At 41.1% G+C, this 17,923-nt stretch overlaps 1 protein-coding gene across 1 annotated transcript in view; it reads left to right on the forward strand.

Moving 5' to 3' along the window:
• LOC309383413 (uncharacterized protein) overlaps positions 1-17,754 on the forward strand; it is a 59,817-nt gene extending 42,063 nt beyond the window's left edge. Inside the window, exons 5-6 of the mRNA XM_081935939.1 lie at positions 13,264-13,393; positions 13,884-17,754. Coding sequence (XP_081792065.1) covers positions 13,264-13,393; positions 13,884-15,757 — 2,004 coding nt within the window. The 3' untranslated portion in view covers positions 15,758-17,754. The remainder of the gene's footprint in view (positions 1-13,263; positions 13,394-13,883) is intronic.
• Positions 17,755-17,923: the final 169 nt, after the last annotated feature.

A 17,923-nucleotide genomic window follows, 5' to 3' on the forward strand; every position in this document is an offset into this window, starting at 1 on the left:
GTGTGGTTGAGGTCTTAAGGGCTTGTTCTCCTATTGCCCTGGCTAGATAAATATTGCTATACTTGAAAACGCATTGAAAAGGACATTCACTGACCAGATTTGTATCTCCCTTTCCCACAGGAAATCGGATGATGTACATATTATAGGTAGTTCTGGATTGAGCCCAACATTTTTGTTGCTAAGTCTCCCTAACAAGGAAGGGTAGGAAGAAATTGACTCATCCATATGGTAGAGCTCAAATAGTGGGCAAAATTCAAACTCACATTAAGACGAGGAAATTTATTAGATTTGTATTCTCTCTTTCTTTCAGAAAGTCAAACTCTATTTCATTGAGGGCCGCATCAGGGTTGTGTTTCATGTCAGGGGTCTGGGATAGGTGTGGCCAGCTGGATGTCACTTGTGTCAATCGCTGTTGTGGCTTGAGCCCTCTGCCAGTGAAAATGGGCTCCTGAGCTCCGGTTTTGGCTGTGACAGCCTCCTGAAACCCTCTGCCAGCGAAAATGGAGCTTGCAAGGGCCGTGTTCCTCCTGAACCTACTGGCACCTCTTTTAGCTCCAACTATCCACAAACCAGAGGTTCTTATAGCTTCTTCTATACATAGTCATCCTTGATGTTTGACTTGATGGTGAAAGTGCAGCGCAACCAAAGAAGCAATGTGATGATTGCCAGGAGGGTTTTTCTCTTTTTCTTCCTTAAGGCAGCCACCTACTCCCAAAAGACCATTTTGACCGAGAAACGGGTCAGGTTTCCTCAGGGAGCTCTCTCTAGGGATAAGTCTTTAGTTTAGCATACAGTGAATTTCTTGGGATAGGTTTCAGACTGCACAGCGTGCACAGTTTTGCCCATAACAAATCCAATGTGACATTGTGTTTTAGTATCTATTGTTTTTAAGCAAGTAACAGCAACTACTGCTGTTATAGAGACATCAGAAAATATACAGAGCTTTTGGCTTTGTATCTCTCTAAAGCAGGTTTATCAAGCTCAATTTATTGAGGGCCTCATCAGCATTATGGTTGCTCTCCAGTTGCATGTAAGATTATGATGACTCAGTGCCAGGTGGGCATGGCTGGGTAGGCATGTCTGGGTGGTCGCAGTCAGATCATCAAGACTAGGTGAGCATGAGTGGCTCGACATGGCTGGCTGGACGCTGATCACTGGGCACAGCTGACTTGGGATAGGAGTATTTTTATCTGCACTTGACTGTACACCGCCCCGAGTCCCTTTTTGGGAGAGGGGGCGGTCTAGAAATCCAAGAAATAAATAATAAAATAAAGGAGAAAGTTTGCAGGAAGCAGTTTCCTCCAAGTCCAACTTCTGCCTTGAGAGATCGTTGGAGAGGAAGAGGGAATGGGGGGGGGGGGATTATGTTCTGTCCACACTGCACGTTAGTCTGTGTGCAGCTCGACAGGCAGCTAAACCCACCTATCCTCCAATAAAACAGACCGTGTGTGTAGATCTGAATGCTTTATTGAAAGAACAGGATATGGTGAAACTGGGAAAAATAGGGATACATACAATGTGAACAAATACAAGACAGAGAGTATTAAGTTACTGCTAAACATAAGAAATAAATACAAGCTATTTTTTTAAAAAAATATTTTATTGAACAGTTTTTTTAAAAAAGTCAAAAAGAAAAAAATATTTTTTGCAATTTTCTTCTCTCAAACATTTCCATCTTGGTATGCATCAATCTAAATCTCACCAACGATGCTCTGGGTTTGTCCTTGGATGACCATGTTCCACAGGTTAAGGTGGGTTCTGCCTCCTCCAAATTTTGAGGGAAATGGAGTCTGGCTTCTCTGTGTGCACTTGGTTTGAGAGTGCGGGGTGATGGTTAAATGGGTAGAATCAACTTTAAACAATATATTTGGCGCATATTGTCTCTCTTCTTAAGAAGAAGTCTAAATTGGATTTAAATAAAATTAATTAAATATCAATGGTGTGGTTATGTTCTAGTCATGTATTATATTCATATATTAAACTCTTTAGCTGCTTTAAAATGTATTAACGTGAAGATATTTGGAAGGATTTGGAGGGGGCATATTTCAGGATTTGAGAGCAGATGCAGGAACAGGATAGGTCTAATCTAAAGAAGAGAAGGATTAGGAATGACATAACAGAAGCCTTTCAATACTGAGGGGCTGCCACGGATAAGAAGAGGTCAATCTTTTCTCCAAAGAACCAATGGCAGCATAAGAAATAATGGAGGAAAACCTATCCAAGAGATACCGGTGTTGGAAGAAATGTCCTTCTGGGTTCGGCTCCAAGTGGGGAAAAAGACACTGGAGACATGGAGGCTGCTTGGAAAGATGGTTTTAATGGTGGACAGGACCACATGGCTTGAGTCCTGAACAGAAAAGGTGATCACATGCTTCAATGTTGGTGAAGAAGAAGAGAAGGAAAGACTGAGATGCTGAGTCCCTGGTTTTATGCCCTCTCTGGCCTTTGATCTTGAGCTTGTGTTCTGATTGGTTGTCAGACTCCCATGGGGCCATGCAGGGGCAACTCTCTAGGCTTCGTTTTGAATCCAGGTTTGGTTGAGTTCTCAGATGCCATGTGGCGAGTTGGGTAAAAAAGGCCAATATTATCATGCCTTAATCCCATCACTCTGGAGCTGAAGGGGAGACTCTTTATTATGTCAAGTGAACTAGCTCAAGGTTTAATGGTTCATTGACAAAGTGGGTGGAGGGGTGGGAAGCTACAGGGAGCTATTCTGTCTTTATAATATGTTTCTTTTCACATCCAGAGAAATATTCTGCCTTTTCAATATTTCCTAGGTCAGCGATGGCTAACTTTTTTGGCTCACGTGCCATAAGTGGGGGGAGAGCAGGGGACTCGTGTGCAGATGTGCCACATACATAATGCAATGCACTACCCCCCAGTGCGCATACGTGCACTACACGCACGATCCCCCCCATTTTTGGTTGCTTTTTTCGCCCTCCCCAGGCTCCAGTGGCTTTATAGGAGCACGGGGAGGGCAAAAACAGCCTCTCCCGCCGCCCCAGAAGCTCTCTGGAGGCTTCAGCAACCTTCAGGAGGCTTCCCTGAAGCCTCCGAAATGACCCTCCAAGCAAATCGGAAGTCACTTCCGGTTTGCTTGGAGGGTCGTTTTAAGCACTCCGAAGGCTTTAGGGACCTTCAAAAGGCTTCCCTGAAGCCTCTGAAGCAGTCAAAACAACCCTCCAAGCAAACCGGAAGTCACTTCCGGTTTGCTTGGAGGGTCATTTTAAGCGCTCCAAAGACTTCAGGGACCTTCAAAAGGCTTCCCTGAAGCCTTCGGAGCGCTCAAAACGAACCGAACGTCCGATTTGCCCGTACGGCTGTTTTTTTGCACTCCGGAGGCTTCAGGGAAGCTCATGAAGCCTCTGGAGGGCCTCCGCGGGGGGGGGGGAAGGCTCTTTTCTCCCTGCCCAGACTCCTATAAAGCCTTTGGAGCCTGAGGAGGGCAAAAAATGGCTATAAAAAGAGTGAACTCAGCTGGCCAGCGCGCGCATGCACTCTGCCCAGCTGACCAGGCAGCGCCTTGCGTGCCCTGACAAATGGCTCTGCATGCCACCTGTGGCACGCATGCCATAGGTTCGCCATCACTGTCCTAGGATATTTCATTTTTCTGGGAGGAGGCTGGGTGATAACTTCCTACACCGGTATAAATCACCAGGACCTCATGGATTTCACCTCAGAGTTCTGAAGGAGCGAGCAGATGTTATCTCAGAACAATTGTACCATATCTTTAAAAAATCTGGAGCACTGGAGAACTGCTAGAGGATTGGAAAAGAGCCGATGTGGTTCCCATCTCCCCAAAAAAGTGGGAGGGGAACAGACCCAAGAAATTACGGACCAATCAGTCTAACACCAATATCTGGGAAGATCTATACACAAATGAACTTAAAACTAGTAGCTAACAAAGGGTTGTTAAAAACATCATGCCAACCCAATCTTATTTCATTCTTTAACAAAGTGACTAAATTAGAAGACCAGCCTAATGCTCTGGACGTAGACTTTAGCAAGGCATTCGACAAAGTAGATCACAACCTGCTTCTTCGTAAACTAGAAAAATGTGGGAGTTTAAGCATCCATCCGTCAATCAAAATGCAGCTAAAATGGACCTCGTCTAATCCTCTGTTCAAGCAGAAGATCTTATACCATTACAGACAAGTGACTGTCCAGACTCTTCTTAAAAACATTCAGTGATGAAGCAGATGCACCCACCACTTCTGAAGGCAGGCTTTTCCATTGGTTAAATGTCCCCATTATTAGGAAGTTTCTCCTTAATACCAGGTTGCTTCTCTCCTTGTTTACTTTCCATCCATTGTTTCTTGTCCTGCACTCTGGTGCTTTGCAAAATAAATTGACCCCCTCCTCATTGTGGCAGCCTCTCAAATACTGGAATGCTGCTATCACATCCCTCCTAGTCCTTTTTCTCAACACTAGTCAAAGCCAAATCCTTCATGTGTTTTAGTCTCCAGGCATTTAATCATTTTAGTTGCTCTTTTTTGCACTTTTTCTAAAGGCTCAACATCTTTTTTGTAATGTGGTGATAAAAACTGGCTGCAGTATTCCAGTTGTGGCCTTTCTAAGGCTTTAGAATGTGATACTAATACATCACATCATTTTGATTCTATGCCTGTTTACGCAACCAAGGATTGTATTAGCTTTTTTGGCTGCTGCCACACACTGCTGACTCACGTTTAACTGATCGTCCACTGAAACACCAGGGTCCCTCTCACAGTTATTGTTTTTGAACCAGGCTTCACCTAATCTGTACTTGTACTTTTGGTTTTTCCTGCCCAGGTGTAAGACCTTGCTTTTCTCCACATTAAATTTCACTTCGTTGCATGGGGCCCATTGTTCAAGCCTGCCAAGATCTTTTGGATCATGAACTGGTCTTCTGGGGCGTTGGCTGCTCCTGCCAGCTTAGTGTCATCTGCAAATTTGAGAAGGAGCATGAGATGAGGTGTATGATGTCCATTTCTTCTTCTTCTTTTCTTCTGTCTACCATTTCAAATCCTTCTCTATGGAGATCAGAGATCCTGAGGGAAGGAAGCCAGAGGTGGGTTGCTCCTGGTTTGTCCCGGATCAAGCGAACCAGTAGTAGTGGCGGCAGAAGGCTCCGCCCACCCACCAGTACATTTTTGCGCATGGGCAGAAGCGTGCGTGATCACATTCGTGCACACGAGCAAACAGGTAGTAAAAAAATTGGAAACCCACCACTGAAGGAAGCTTCCACCAAATCTCCCCCAGGAACTGCTTTTATGAGTAGGTTTTTTCCCCCAGGAATATCCAGGTAAGGACAATTCAGGGGGTAATATAAGGTCCTTCTATTCCCCATAGAGATCCCAACTATTTCATCTCTGTGTTCTATAGAACAATTCTTCCTACTTTACAAATTATGCATTTTAAAATTGGGTCTCCCTCACAAGGAAGAGTAGAAAGAAGTTGACCCTTCCTATGGCAGAGCTGAAATAGGTTAAAATTCCAAGTAAAGTAAGAGGAGGAAATTATTTGTATTATGCCTTTCTTTCAGAAAGTCAAGCTAGTTTAAATACTACCTTTCATTTTTACCCCTTGTTTGAATTTGCTCTTTTTTTTTTGTTCCTGAGCAACAAAAATTTAAGTGAGATTGTTATTACTTTAATAACAGTACTTTAAATAGAAAATTGTTTACTAAATTATAACATTGGCCAAAGCAGATTGAGAAGGCTTCCTAGGTTTCTGAAGAGAGCCCCCTCCTGGCCCCCATGGGAAATGCACCATCTCTCCTTTTTCCATGAACACCTTCTTCCCTGCATAGAAAATCCATCCGGGGCTCCCTCTGCAAAGAGAAAGGATCTGCGTTGAGCCGCTGTTGCAGGTTGGGAAGGTAGTGACGTCACTACGTCTTGCCTTTCTAGGATGCTGGACTCTCTCTCTTTAACCCTTTAAGCTTCGCAGGCCGTTAAAAAGGCTGCAAGGAAGTTTTGAAGGAAAGGTGGCAAGGGTAAGGGTGTGTGTGTGTGTGTGTGTGTCTGTGTCTGTGTCTGTGCATGTGCATATATCTACCAAGTCAATCTTAGGAGCGGGAGACTCCCAGATCCCATGTTTCTCTGCCGCCCTTTTCCATGATCGTAGCAAAGCAGAGCTCCAGAAGATGCATGCTGCCCCCAGGAAGGATTCCAGATCCTAGAAAGGAAAGGGATCGTCCTTAGCGCCCCATTTCGTGGGAATAGCTCCTGGCTAGGGGAGAGGGGGAGCTCGTATGGCAAAACTCAAGCAGGAAGCAAAAACAACTTTGAAAGGAAGAGATGCAAAAGGTGATAACTACATTCTCACTCTGTGCTGGATGACACTAAACTCGGCTTGGAGCCTTTTGCAGCTTAATTTGTTTGAGGAAGGTAGTGAACCACGTCATCGTGTTAAGCTGTGTGCATTTAATTCTTTATATTTCATAGGAACGGAACCCCTGGATTTGATTGACCTGTTTGTGCTTAGGACACATTGTGTGACCCTGCCCACCTGTGTGAAGGAAGAAAGAGAAATGGAGCAGGGTCAAAGGATTGGCACCTCATTTTTTGTGAACTGAATTTTCATGCTTTGTGAACTTTTTCTGGGTTTTTGTATGTTGTATGGTGTGTGAACCCTGCTTAAAGGTAAATGTAGAGCTATATTTTTAAAAAGCAAGTCTTTCCCTTTGAGTAAAAAGAAATTTAAATTATCCAAAATGCCACATGCACTGAATCTTCTTGCTGAAAGTTGCCACTTTACAGGTCAGAAAAATGCTTCCTTCTATGGGGATAAGTGTCGATAAATGGTCCAATCTACTACCTTAGATTTATTCTTTCTTCTATAAGAAAATTGCAAAATGGAGTCCATTTGTTGATCTTCATGTAGAGAAAAAATGATCTCTTTGGCAAAGAAGGCTTAATGGCTTGTCCTGGTATTCCCATGGCTAAATGAACATTGCTAGGAATGAAAAAGCATTTGGAGATACACTGGTTTCATTACACCCATTTGGAATTGTGTTACAGGACAGAGAGAGAATGGCTGGCCTTCCTTTAGCAAGTGGGGGAACTGGAAAAGACCCTTCCGGTGCCCAGTCTGGAACCCGTGGGGAGATCTGGGCAAGAACTGGGCAGAAGATGCAGGAAGAAGGAGCTATCATTTCACAAATTCAGGCTTTGAATTTCAGGAGCGCCCAATATCAGGAGGATGAGGGTCCCCGAGGACTTTGTAGTCACCTCCACTACTTTTGTAGTCGATGGTTGGGACCAGAAAAGCACACAAAAGCACAGATGCTGGACCTGGTTGTTCTGGAGCAGTTCCTGGCCCTTCTGCCCCTGCAGATGGAGAGCTGGGTGCGGGAGTGTGGAGCAGAGACCAGCTCCCAGGCGGTGGCCCTGGTGGAAGGCTTCCTCCTGAGCCAGGCGGAGGAGGAGAAGAGGGAGCAGGTTGAGTTGCAGGTGAGAGGACTTTTTCTTCGGCCTGAATATAATAATATGATCAAATTTTTGTATCAATTTTTTGTAGGTTCATTAAGTTTATTGAGATATGAAATGCAAGAAAATGAAAATAGTAGGAAAGGGGGGAAGGGAAGGGAAAGAAGAGTAGGGTAAAGGGGAAAAAAGAAAAATCATTGAAAATCTGAATCTTTTTAGCACAGTCGAATAAAATGGTAACATTCCAGGTTCAATGTTTTACATTTACATACTTAATATGTACTAGTTAATTCTGTATAACAACAAACTTATGTAATCAGCAAAACCCGATCAAAGTTTCATTTTTTTCGATCTAAAGAACAAAATCCAGCGGTGGTTCCAAAGTGGAAGCAAGTTGGCTTGGTCTTTTCTTTAACTAAAGCAGTTAATTTTTCCATCTCTTCCATCAGTTTTCCCAACGACTTTTCCATTGTGGCTATTAAAATATCCGTCCTCTTTGCAAAGAGCATCCTTGCTGCTCTCAACATATATAACAGCAATGTTCGAGATTGTTTTTCCATCTCTTTGTCTATTAAACCTAAAAGAAAAGTCTCTGGTTTGATTTTCATGCCCACTTTGAGAATCTTCGGCAGTAAAATATAAATCTTACCCCGTATTTCTTTGCTTTGTCACAAGCCCAGCAGGTTTGGTAAAAAGTTCCTTTTTTACATTTACATTTCAAACATGTATTTGAAATTCCTTTGAGATTTGAAAAATCTTTGGCAGTTTATCAAGTGTTTAAGTAGAGATACACACCACTTCATGATGTGTAATGTCCATTAATTCTTTTTTTCCTGGATCCTGTTTCAAGTCCTTCGCAATGGAGATCAGAGATTCTGAGACAAAGAGGCATTTGTCAAATCTCCCTCAAGAACTGTCTTTGAGGGGGATCCCTCAGAAAGATCCAATTCAGGACACCTCAGGAGGTAATATAAGGTCTTTCTACTCCTTTGATCAATCCTAAATTTCTCATCTTCTTTCTGTGTCCTCTCTTCTATAGCATACTTCCTCCCATTTTATTAATTATGCCTTTTGAAATTCTGTCTCTCTCACAGGGAAGCGTAGAAGGAAGTTGACTTTTTGTTTAGAGGAAGCGGAAACCGTGATTGAATCTCCAACTCAGGTATGAGAAGAACTTTGATTTACTAGATTTCTATTTTTTCCCTCAGGAAATCAGCCGTTGTACATATTAGAGGTAGTCCTTGACTTAGGACCACAATTGAGGCTACAATTTTTGTTGTTAAATGACACATTTGTTAAGTGAACTTTGCCCCATTTTACGACCTTTCTTGCCACAGGTGTTAAGTGAATCACTGAAGTTAGAAATATGGTTGTTAAGGACTTTACTTGTCAGAGGTTCACAAAAGGTGATCACATGACCCTGGGACCCTGCAACTGTCATGTGGCCATGGGGATGCTGGAACAGTTGTAGGTTTGAAAAATGGGCATCAGTCATTTTTGTCACTGTCATTTTAAATCACTAAAAACTATTGTAACTTGAGGACTACCTGTACTGTCTTCTGCCATTTTCCCCTATTCTTTTGGTTGGAGATTCTTTTTAGGATTTTTGTAAAGACTAGCACTTTAATTAGCACTCCTTTTGCTAATTATTCTCCCAACTTTTCAATAAATAATGTTTTACATAATTCTTTATGTTAGTCATGATTCCTGCAGCTTGTCCTATGAAAAACTGTACAAAAGAGATGGTTTGCGTCCATCAAACAAATGGATTACTTGGCATTAAATTCACAGATTCTCTGGATAAACATTTAAACTAAACAGTGGGGACAGATTATTGATTGATACAGAACATTTCTGTCTCCAGCAATCTAAAATTAATAAGGTTATCAGTGCATATAACATAGATGTTTGTGTGGGTAAGAATATCAACCTTGCTGTCAAACAAAATCAAGCATTTAATACAATACAATACAATACAATAGCAGAGTTGGAAGGGACCTTGGAGGTCTTCTAGTCCAATCCCCTGCCTAGGCAGGAAACCCTATACCAGTGATGGCGAACCTATGGCATGCGTTTGCCAGTTGAGCTCACCCTTTTAAAAGCCATTTACAAAAAAAATGTAAAAATGGGGGGGAGTGGCTGTAGTGCGTGCATGTGCACTGGGGGGTCATGCATTGCATTATGGGTGCGTCACGCCCGCACACGACCCCCCTGTGCTCCCCACACTTATGGCATGCGAGCCAAAAAAGGTTCGCCATCGCTGCCCTATACCATTCAAGACAAATGGCTATCCAACATCTTCTTAAAGACTTCCAGTGTTGGGGCATTCACAACTTCTGGAGGCAAGCTGCTCCAGTGGTTAATTGTTCTAACTGTCAGGAAATTTCTCCTCAGTTCTAAGTTGCTTCTCTCCTTGATTAGTTTCCACCCATTGCTTCTTGTTTTACCCTCAGGTGCCTTGGAGAATAGTTTGATTCCCTCTTCTTTGTGGCAACCCCTGAGATATTGGAACATTGCTATCATGTCTCCCCTGGTCCTCCTTTCTATTAAACTAGACGTACCCAGTTCCTGCAACCTTCATAGGTTTTAGTCTCCAGTCCCCTAAACATCTTTGTTGCTCTTCTCTGCACTCTTTCTAGAGTCTCCACTTCTTTTCTACATCGTGGCGACCAAAACTGAATGCAGTATTCCAAGTGTGGCCTTATCAAGGCATTATAAAGTGGTATTAACACTTCACGTGATCTTGATTCTATCCCTCTGTTTATGCAGCCTAGAACTGTGTTGGCTTTTTTGGCAGCTGCTGCACACTGCTGGCTCATATTTAAATGGTTGTCCACTAGGACTCCAAGATCCCTTTCACAGTTACTACTGTTGAGCAAGGTACCACCTGTGCATTTCATTTTTGTTGCCTAAATGTAGAACCTTACTCTTTTCACCATTGAATTTCATTTTATTAGATAGTGCCCAATGTTCAAGTTTGCCAAGATCCTTCTGTATCTTTAGCCTATCTTCTGGAGTGTTGGCTATTCCTCCCAGTTGGGTGTCATCTACAAATTTGATGAGTTCCCCATTTATTCCCTCATCCAAATCATTGATGAAGATGTTGAAGAGTACTGGGCCCAAAACAGAGCCTTGGGGTACTCCAGTGCATACTTCCCTCCATGAAGATGCAGTTCCATTCAAGACTACACGTTGAGTGCGGTTGGTCAGCCAGTTACAAATCCATCTGGTGGTGATGTTTTAATAGTGAGTGCCATACAATCTGCAATCAAAAAGGTGGTAAGAAAGTAGGGAAGTCAGACACAACACAGGTTATGTAGACAGTAAACACAGGGTCAGTCAAAATGGATGCAAATTTGTACACCAGTGCACAGAGATTGAGGGATAAACAGTGTGAATTAGAAATTTAAGTAAATGAGGGCAAATATGATATTGTTGCCATTACGGAAAGTTGGTGGGATGAAACCTACAAATGAAACCTACAGCTGGAGGGATTTAAATTATTTTTTAAAAAATAGACCAAATGAAAGAAATGGTAGAGTTGCACTATATATAAAAATATTTCTCTACTGAAATAGAGCACAACAATGCTGAAAATTGCCTTTAATGCATTTGGGTTAATAGGGGAGGGGGGGAAATAACATTGCTATAGGCCACCCAACCAGAGTAAATAGATGAACTTTTTGCTAGTCAGTTAACTAAGGTATGTAGGAAGCACATCGCAATAGTAATGGTGGATTTTAACTACTCTGACATCCTGGGAGACAAACTCTGCACCAAGTGGAAGGCAAACAGGTTCCTGATAAACCTATCAGACAACTTTGTTTCCCAAAAAGTAGAGAAGGGAGTCAACCAGATTGGTTTTAATTCTCACTAACAGTGATGAAATGATAGAAGGTGTTGAAGATACAGGAATCTTGTGGGGGAGTGATCATGCAATACTGGAATTCCACATTATGAAAGCACAAGCAATAGAACAAAGTCTTGGACTTTAAAAGAGCTAATTTCAATAAACCTAGAGATAGTTTGGGAATGATTCCATGGATGAGAATGTTCAAGAGGAAAACAACTCAAGAAGCTTGGGAAATTTTGAAAAGTGAGATTATAAAAGCCCAGTCTAGCACAACACCAATAAAGAAGAAAAATAACAGCTCTCAAAAGAAATCAGCATGTTTGCATAAAGAACTTCGATAAATTGAAAGACAAAAAGGACAAGTTAAAAAAAGGGAAACATAACTAAGACAGAATATCAGCAAATAGCCCAAGCCTGCAAAGATGAAGTGAGGAAAGCTAATGAACTATGGCTTATGACAAAAAAAGCTTCTTTCAACATGTTAAAAACTAAAAAAAGGTCAAGGAAACAATTGATCCATTGGTGGGAAGACCATTAAAGCTGATTAGGGGACTGTCGGAGTGTGGGTTGCTGCCAAGGTTCTTATCTGTGAGTCGTGTTTGGGCTTTCAGCCAACAAGATTATAGTACTGTCAATAAAGTGTGGCATCCAGCTAAGCCTGTGTCGGTATTCATTACCGGACGGAGGGGGGTCAGAACAGGGTGACATGACAGTATAGAGTTTTCTGCCTAAACAGGAGATTGGAATAGAAGACATCCAAGGTCTATTCTAACCTATCCTACCCTACCCTACCACACCCTACCTCATCCTATCCTACATGGTGCCACTTTTTTGTAATTATTTGAGTTGAATTTGTGCTAAGAACCTGAAAAATATTTCAATATTCAAACTAGCAAATTTCCATTTTTCCAATGCTTCATTTACAATCATTAATAAGAAAAATACATGGTTAATAGTTAAGATGATTCAAATCCCAGGACAGTCGAAATATAGAAAGGTCTCCAAGTAAAAAGTGTTCTGAAAGAACAATTAGCCAAGGCCCTATTAGCTTAGAAAATGACTTGTGCCTGGATTTGGAGGCCAAAAATCCAGCTTTCCATAGGCTAAGAATTGTCTTGAAGATAATGGAAAACATTCTCCCTTTTCTTATTTACTGTCCAGCCAATGGCTCAGACTACTAGCAGCTTCCTTGCAATCTGAGAAGGAGCAGAGTCTTTGGGTATTGATGGCACACCACACAGAACCCAGGTTGAGCTCTCCCAGCACTTTCATGAAGGTGTTGAGAATGAACAAGATTGCTCCTTCTTAGGACAACAGAAGCCATTTCATAAAACACTACAAAGAATCCCTTCCCCTATAGACACATTTCCTTCTTTAAAAGCAGGAAGGGTTTAAAGGGCTTCAGTGTCTTGAGAGAATCAACTGGCAGGTGGGCCTTCGAAAACGCACCAATCAGGAACACTATCCAAGAAAAGGTTAGTGTCACTGATTGGTGAGTTTTCCAAGGCCCACCTGCCAGTTGATTCTCTCAAGTCACTGAGGTCCTTTTGATTATGGATGGATGGATTCATAGATCCAGAATGAAGAGTATTTTGATGAGGGTTGGCTGCTTGTTTGGTAGATCAGTTGATCCAGAAGAAAACAAGGCTTATTTAACCTGAATGACCCAGATGCTTATTGCCATTCAGGTTTTTTGACTTAAATGTCTTTTCCAAGGTTTTATGGCTCATCAATAGAGATGTTATCATTTCTATACCATGCCATTAATATATGGAGTATATTGAAAGTCCTACAGAATCATTCAAGTTAATAAAACCTGCCTAAAACCTTTCTTTAGTGAAATGCTTTTTGTTCTGTCAATTTTGTCATCTAAACCACAGATCCTCACTAAGCATAGCCATTTATTTTAATGTCTATGTTTGCTATATAAAATTCTTAATAATAGGAAAGATCCTTCAGTACTTCCTTGGTCTGTTCTGTATTTTTTTCCCCTTTCAGGAGGTTCTGCTGTCCTTTGAGGAGGTGGCTGTTTATTTCTCCGAGGAGGAGTGGTCTCAGCTAGATCCCCACCAAAAAGCTCTGCATTGGGAAGTCATGCTGGAGAATTATAAGAATGTGGCCTCTCTTGGTAAGGGTTTCCTACTCTCCGTCAGAGAGTTCAGGAAAACATTTTGTAGTTAGATGCCATTAGCTAGTTCTTATGAAAACATTTATAAATTGATATCTTCAAAGGGAAAAGGGAAAGATCTGTTTTTCTAGTGCTCTAGGAAGGAAATAGGTCTATGGCATTTTGCTTAGATATATCCTAATTTATATTTCTATTTAAACATTTTATGACAAAGTAATTCCTTGGTTTGAGGTAATGCCAAACTTCATCACACAGATTTCAACTATTTTGACCCAGATGCTTATTGCCATTCAGGTTTTTTGACTTAAATGTCTTTTCCAAGGTTTTATGGCTCATCAATAGAGATGTTATCATTTCTATACCATGCCATTAATATATGGAGTATATATTAGAATTTGGCACAATACCGGAAGGCAATTAATATGACTTTTGACAGAGTGATCATTTTTGCTAACCTTCCTCCCACTTTCATTTCTCTTTCCCTTTGAAGGTGACAATGAGAATTATAATAAAGACTCTGCAGAACTAATAAAAGTGTTCAGAAAAGGAGATGTAATGGAGAAACCTGCAATTCAAACAGAATTCCAAAGGCAGGAGAGAAACCTGTTGAATAACAGGAATAAGGAAGGCTCATCTCCTTCGATTGTTACTCAGATGCAGGACTTTTCTGATCAACAAGAAAAACTAAAGAAGAAATATATTGAGAAAGGTGTAAGAATCGTGAAAGAGACATTAGATGTAAATGGACCCTGTCCATCACAAGCCAAAAGAGGAGTCAATATGGGCAAAGACAGAGGAAAAAAATACAATTGGATGTTCACACTTTCTCAAGAAAATGGGTGTCTTGAATCACAGAAAAGTTTTCACATGGAAGAGAAGACAAATAAATGCAATGAACATGGAAACAAAACCGTTAATAAAAGGACATACAGAAGGGAGAAGTCATATAAATGCATGGAGTGTGGAAAGGGCTTTATTCAAAAGAGTCACCTTATCACCCATCAAAGGATCCACACAGGGGAGAAGCCATATAAATGCATGGAGTGTGGAAAGAGCTTCAGAACAAGCGATATACTTACACGCCATCAAAGGATGCACACAGGGGAGAAGCCATATAAATGCATGGAGTGTAAAAAGCACTTCAGAGTGTGCAGTCAACTTACATCGCATCAAAGGATCCACACAGGGGAGAAGCCATATAAATGCATGGAATGTGGAAAGAGCTTCAGAACAAGCGATATACTTACACGCCATCAAAGGATGCACACAGGGGAAAAGCCATATAAATGCATGGAATGTGGAAAGAGCTTCAGAAAAAGCTATAATCTTACATCCCATCAAAGGATCCACACAGGCGAGAAGCCATATAAATGCATGGAATGTGGAAAGAGCTTCAGGAAAAGCAATCATCTTACATCCCATCAAAAGATCCACACAGGCGAGAAGCCATATAAATGCATGGAGTGTGGAAAGAGCTTCAGAAAAAGCAATCATCTTACATCCCATCAAAAGATCCACACAGGGGAGAAGCCATATAAATGCATGGAGTGTGGAAAGGACTTCAGAATAAGCAATCAACTTACATTCCATCATAGGATCCACACAGGGGAGAAACCACATAAATGCATGGAGTGTGGAAAGGACTTCAGAACAAGCGGTCAACTTACATCCCATAATAGGATTCACACAGGGGAGAAACCATATAAATGCATGGAGTGTGGAAAGGACTTCAGAATAAGCAAGGACCTTACAACCCATAAAAGGATCCACACAGGGGAGAAGCCATATAAATGCATGGAATGTGAAAAGGGCTTCAGAACAAGCAAGGACCTTACAACCCATAAAAGGATCCACACAGGGGAGAAGCCATATAAATGCATGGAATGTGAAAAGGGCTTCAGAACAAGCAAGGACCTTACATCCCATAAAAGGATTCACACAGGGGAGAAACCACATAAATGCATGGAGTGTGGAAAGGGCTTTAGCCAAAAGTGCACCCTTATTACCCATAAAAGGATCCACACAGGGGAGAAGCCATATAAATGCATGGAGTGTGGAAAGGGCTTTAGCCAAAAGTGCACCCTTATTACCCATCAAAGGATCCACACAGGGGAGAAACCACATAAATGCATGGAGTGTGGAAAGGACTTCAGAAGAAGCTTTGATCTTACATCCCATCAAAGGATCCACACAGGGGAGAAACCACATAAATGCATGGAGTGTGGAAAGGACTTCAGAACAAGTAACGAACTTGGAATCCATAAAAGGATCCACACAGGGGAAAAGCCATATAAATGCATGGAGTGTGGAAAGGGTTTCAAAACAAGCAGCCAACTTACATCCCATCAAAGGATCCACACATAGGAGAAGCCATATAAATGCATGGAGTGTGGAAAGGACTTCAGCACACCCCATACAGTAGTCTTATTTCTCATAACATGATTCATAGATTGGGGAATCCCCAAAACAAAGATATATTGGATGAGAACGGTCTTCTGTAGTGTGGTGAGGTCCAAATTTGATTTAAATTAAATCTGTTAAATATCAGTTGTGTGGTTTATATTCTAGTCGTGTATTAAATTCATGTATTAAACTCTTTAGTTGCTTTGAAATTGTATTAACACAAGATTTTTGAAAGGATTTGGAGAGGGCATATTTCAGGATTTGAGAGGCTCAGGTTGGTGTGAAGCTCAATTGTCAGTAATAGTTCTGGGTCAAGCTGGAAAATAAAGACACTGAAACGAGCAGAGAGGTTAAGTCAGTTCTTTTTTAAACCCTTTTTTCTTTCCATCTACATTCTTTCTTTTAATTGTAGCTAAATCTCTCCCTCCCCCGTTGTATTGTGACCTCCATATCCAGAGGAATCTCTTCAAACCATTGGAAAATGTTCAGGTCTTGTGGTTGGAACATTTTTGTTTGTTTGTTTGCGATCTGTGTATTGATGAATCCCAGTGCTGCATCCTGCTTCCTCTCAGGTCTGTTCCTGGCGTGGGAGCCAAGGCACGCTCTGATTGGTCACAAGTCAGCCAGCACCGAGTATAAAAGAGTTGTCAAAGTGCCAAGCAGTTGCTGCTGTTGTGAGCCAAGCAACCACTGGCTAGACTTACTGTTTGCTGCAATAAATAGTGTTACCCTTTATTGCTGTCTCACCTCAGTCTTTCAACCCTCATACAGGAACAGATCAATAGGCAACAAAGATGGGATTAGTCCCAAAACTGAGGCGTTAGATGAGAGCTGGTTACAGAGCTAGTCACAGAAACCAGCAGTCACTATCCTGAGCTGGAGTGAAAAGGCGACCTATGTTGTACTGCATTATAACAATCAAAAAAAATTTGAGGAGCAAAGTGCCTATCCCGAACAAGAATGGCAACAATGCTCTTTTTTGCCGCCTTCAATTCAGCGACAGAAATGTTGGACACATGAGAGGAGGAGTCTACGTCGGTACGTAATGGTCGCCCGATCTCGATGTTCCGAGATCGCCGCCAAAACTTTTATCGCTGGGTGGTCCAATCGGACCTAAACCGTCCCGTAGAGACGAACAGGAAGACTACGTTCTGCTGATCACAGGGACATCGCAAAGTCCCTGATTGATCCAGGAGAAGGTCTTTTAGCTGGCGTTAAAAGCTCAGCTCCTAGGCTGACAAAGTAGGGACGACTCCAAAACGGAAGGAAACGGAAGAGAAAATGTTTACACCTGGTGAGGATATGGTTAAATAAACAATTGAAAATGATTATAATGTATACACATGTATTGGTATAACAAGTAGTAATTGGATATGAATATTGAATGGTACCTATGAAAGGAAGATGAGAAATGGTTTGGTTACATATAAAGATTAATAAAAAAGAACTAAATTATGATAATGGATATAGTCAAATAAAGGAGAGATAATGATAATGTATATATAGGTATGGGTACAACATGGGGAAATTGGATGTAAATTGTAAACAGTGATTTGGAAAGGAAGATTAGAAACCTTTGTTACTCAATATTATTGATGTTTAGCTAGAATAGGCCATATGGAATAGTGTTATTGGGATACTAGAAATAACAAATGAGATGCCAGTATGTGGTTATGTCTTGAGTTTTGGTATGTTTTATGATGAAAGACGTTTAAACAATTATAGTCAAATAAGAATGGGAGTATGATGATGGTAATATGTACAAATATATTTGATTTAAAATACTAGAATTAATCTGAATCATGAGTGACTGTGAAAGAAACACACGAATTTTTTTTGTAATCGACTGATACACTTTCTACAGTATGTAAAGAAAGAGGATTTTTGTGTTGTGTCTGTTTTGAAAAATAAAAATAAAAAACTTTTAATAAAAAAAAAAAAGAAATGTTGGACACGTACCTAGAAAAATTTGAATACTTTTTGTTAGCAAACAAATATACAGAAATCTCAAATGATAGAAAAAAGACATATCTTTTAACTTTCTGTGGAACTGAGGTGTTTGAAACAGCTAGGAACTTGCTAGCACCTGAGAAAATTCATTCCGTGGCATGAGAGATATTACCAGCA

This window comes from Natrix helvetica (genome assembly GCF_964273705.1).
Source record: "Natrix helvetica genome assembly, chromosome: 1".
Lineage (NCBI taxonomy): Eukaryota > Metazoa > Chordata > Lepidosauria > Squamata > Natricidae > Natrix > Natrix helvetica.